The 3,765-nt window shown below is 35.0% G+C and overlaps 1 protein-coding gene across 1 annotated transcript in view; it reads right to left on the reverse strand.

Moving 5' to 3' along the window:
- LOC105501566 (ankyrin repeat domain-containing protein 36B-like) overlaps positions 1–3,765 on the reverse strand; it is a gene marked incomplete at its 5' end in the record, with an annotated part of 8,017 nt that overhangs the window by 2,381 nt on the left and 1,871 nt on the right. Inside the window, 1 exon segment of the mRNA XM_011927548.1 lies at positions 726–832. Within this exon segment, the coding sequence (XP_011782938.1) occupies positions 726–832 (107 nt within the window).

Consider the following 3,765-nt stretch of genomic DNA (forward strand, 5'->3'; position numbering starts at 1 on the left):
TATATATATATAAGAGCACATACTTATATGCTCAGCCATTGTTTCCAAAACATCAGCACCTTGCTCTGTTAGCTGCACATTCTAACATTATATATATATAATGTTACTTAAACACAGCCACCTTTGAAGGATATATTATTACCCTCCTTTTCACAGAAGAAAACATGTTTGGTGATAAGTAATGTTATCAAGGTCACACATCTAGCAAGTGGGAAAGCTAGGGATTAAGCCCAGTCCTGTGTGAATCTAAAGCTTGTCTTCATTAAAGTAAAGTTTTATCAATTTAAAGCTATCTTTTCTCCCTCTCCCCATATCAATTAAAAACAACATCAAAACACAGCAGAAATGAAAAACTAACATGAAACCCCTTTAGCTAACATAAGATCATACAATCAAAAGCATCACATGATTACATTATAAATAACACCACATCATATTACAAATAAACATTTACTAATATACAGAGATTTCTATATATAGAAGCCTTTTATGTGTATAATGTCTATAGAGAGAGACGAATCCTGCTATACACTGTTCTTTATGTTACTCAGTCCAAATAATCGTTTTTCTACCTAAGTGATGATCTGTGTTGATATTTCTCACTATATCCCAATAATTAAAAGTTAGTCTTCTTATTAATGTAATATTTCTGACTCGAGTGACTGCCACCACTCTAAAATGACACTCAGGTTTAAAAACAACACAATAAGAACTAAGGTCTGTACCTGTTAAGAAAATCAACTGCATTTACATTTGCATTGTTCTTTAATAAAAATTCCACCATGTTCACTTTTGCTCGACTCACAGCAAGTAAAAGTGGTTGATATTCATCCTGTAAGACAACAGCAACAATTTATAATCACAAAATTACATATTTATCAACTGAACGGAAAACCTTACGTAAGATCCTATGAGCTTGAATATATACAATTGAAAGGACGTAAGAGGTGGTCCCTTTCTTTTCACTCCTCGGCGCTTTTCTATGCTCTACTCCTTCCCCTGGAAACAACCTTCTCTACCTCACCACAAGAACTCTGGTCATCTCCAAAGCTCACTTCAAACATTTACCAGTTCCAAGAATCTTTGCTTCTATCACAGCATTTAGCATGGCACATTTCAAGGATTTCATTGTTTCCCACCTGAGCCAGGAGCTTCTTGAGGGAAGGAGCTCTATTTTTTTCTCTATGTCCTCAAACTCTAAGACATAGTAATAAATGTTTCAGGTATTTTTATTAATGATTTAATTATACTTATGGAGCAGTGTTTCTTAAACTATTAATATATTCCAAAGGATATTTACTTTACGAGAAGTTGCACATTATACCCCAAAAGAAAGACTCCATGATCACCCATGTTTGAAAAATGTTACAAAACTGTACATTACGTGTCTAGTATTTGAGAAATCTTTTGAACTTCACCGAATCCCTATTTGTAAATACTTATTATGGAGAAGATTAACATCTGAGAAATGAGAGTTTCAGGGATACGGTTGTGAGAGCTCACCAGTAAAGGTGGAGGTTTCCTCTGGGTGACACACACTTGCCTGATTCCCTTCTATCGATGGTGTCAGAATCTCAGATGACAATGTCAGGTCCTGCTGATCCATTTGGAACAGGAGCACCTGACATTGTCATCTGAGAATCTGACACGACTGACAGTTCATTTGAAGCCTATCTCTTTTTAATTCGGAGAGCCGGGCTCTGAATTAATAGAAATAGGCTTCAAATGAACTGTCACTGCTTGTTATTAAATAGTCCATGGGTTTTCTCTAGCAATATTTTTATCTTAGCTGTCAGAAAGCTCTGTATGAAATGTTATTCTCGATTACAATCTTAGGAACCTGGTGCAAATATTTATGTAATTATAATCATAGAATCCTGGTACATAACTCCTTTAAAAATTTGTATTCTAGTTTCCATATTAATTCTTACTTAATTTTTTTTATTTTAGGTAAAATATAAATCAGAAATAAAAATACAATGGCTTATCAAAGCTCTAATAATGACCTATATGAATTATGTATAGCATAATGAAAGCCGCTAAATTACTTGCATCTTGTATTTATTTATTTATTTTGAGACAGAGTCTCGCCTGTCCACCAGGATGGAGTGCAGTGGCACCATCTCAGCTCACTGCAACCTCCGCCTCCTGGATTCAAGCACAAGCTATTATCCTGCCTCAGACTCCTGAGTAGCTGGAACTACAGGCATGTGCCACCACACCCAGCTAATTTTTTGTATTTTTAGTAGACAGGGGGTTTCACCGTGTTAGCCAGGATGGTCTCAATCTCCTGACCTCGTGATTCGCCCGCCTCGGCCTCCCAAAGTGCTGGGATTACTGGCTTGAGCCACTGCGCCTGGCCAATTACTTGCATTTTTAGGAGGCAATGCTGAAGAGAAAAATACAATGTTGTCTACAATATGCATAACCTATGCAACTATACCACTATTCACCTTAAAAAGCTTACATGCATTCTAATGGGAAGATGATTATCTATGGTATATACAAAGAAAAATAGTTTATAAAAACACCACCTTCTAAATTCAAAAGTTCAACCCCATTACTAAGGGATTTATGTAAAATACAGACTCTATATTTAAATAGATATAAAATGTCTTGAAAACCTTGAAATATTTACTAAAATACACTATAAAACAGGGCTTGTGAAGTCATCCCTACAGAGGCAAGGGAGATGACCTGAGGAAGTGAAGTACCTAGGTGGGCACAGTAGCAGAATGGAGACCACATGCCTCATAGAAAGGGGCAACCTCTGCACAGCATCCTAAATGTGAGATAGGCTCAAGGGACACCAGATTGGATTCTTGAAGAGAAGCCTGGAATCCAGATCTGTGCGTGAGTCTCCTAAATCTTCCATGTTGAGACAATTTATAGAGGCAAATTAAACGCATCTATGTGACACATTTAGACTATAGACCTTGTATTTTTATATTTGCTATGGATATGTCTCCAAGTGATTGTATGTAAAGCAAGTGTTTTCATGTAAAATACTTCCTTTCTTTAGTTTCTGAATTTTTTTTTCCAAAACAGGCCCAAGAATGCAATAAAAATTGTTACTAAGAGTCATAACACCCACTTTAAGCACTTTTACAACATGCATGCATTTATAATTTATGTTTAATTTTCCCAGATTGTTCATCAAATTGATAATTAGTTCATAGGACTGCTGCAACTATATTATTAAAATAACATTAAATTACTATTCTAGTTTCCATACTGTTACCTAATTTTTTTATTTTAAGTAAAATATAAATCAGAAACAAAAATACAATGGCTTATCAATTAAAGCTCTAATAATGACCTATATGTATTCTCCGTATTCTTACTAACTTCATGGTTTTCAGTGTTTAAAACTGCTATCCTGATTATGCCATAGTTCTATGTACTTAACAGACATACTGAGGCAGTCCATAATAGAGCTTCAGCTTTAAAAAAAGGTTTAGAATTTTTTATATCGTAATTGAGAGAACCCTGCTTTTAATAATGATGTATTGACCTATCACCAGAATGATAACAAAGAGATCCAAAGTCCTGAAAGAGTCAGTCTCTACTTATTAAAAGAGTACCCAATAGCAAATTTCTAACAACCCTATGAATGGCAGTGAATAAGTGATGGTGGCAAAGAAAAGGTGTTATTCTTAAGCTGATAGATACTGCAAATAATAGTCCTTTTAACTTCCCAACCACAGAAGTAGAGACAGATAAAAGTCAGGCTAATATTATTGGAAAGGAGAAATTGAAAGGAAG

The sequence above is a fragment of the Colobus angolensis genome, unplaced genomic scaffold, assembly GCF_000951035.1.
Source record: "Colobus angolensis palliatus isolate OR3802 unplaced genomic scaffold, Cang.pa_1.0 Scaffold723, whole genome shotgun sequence".
NCBI lineage: Eukaryota > Metazoa > Chordata > Mammalia > Primates > Cercopithecidae > Colobus > Colobus angolensis.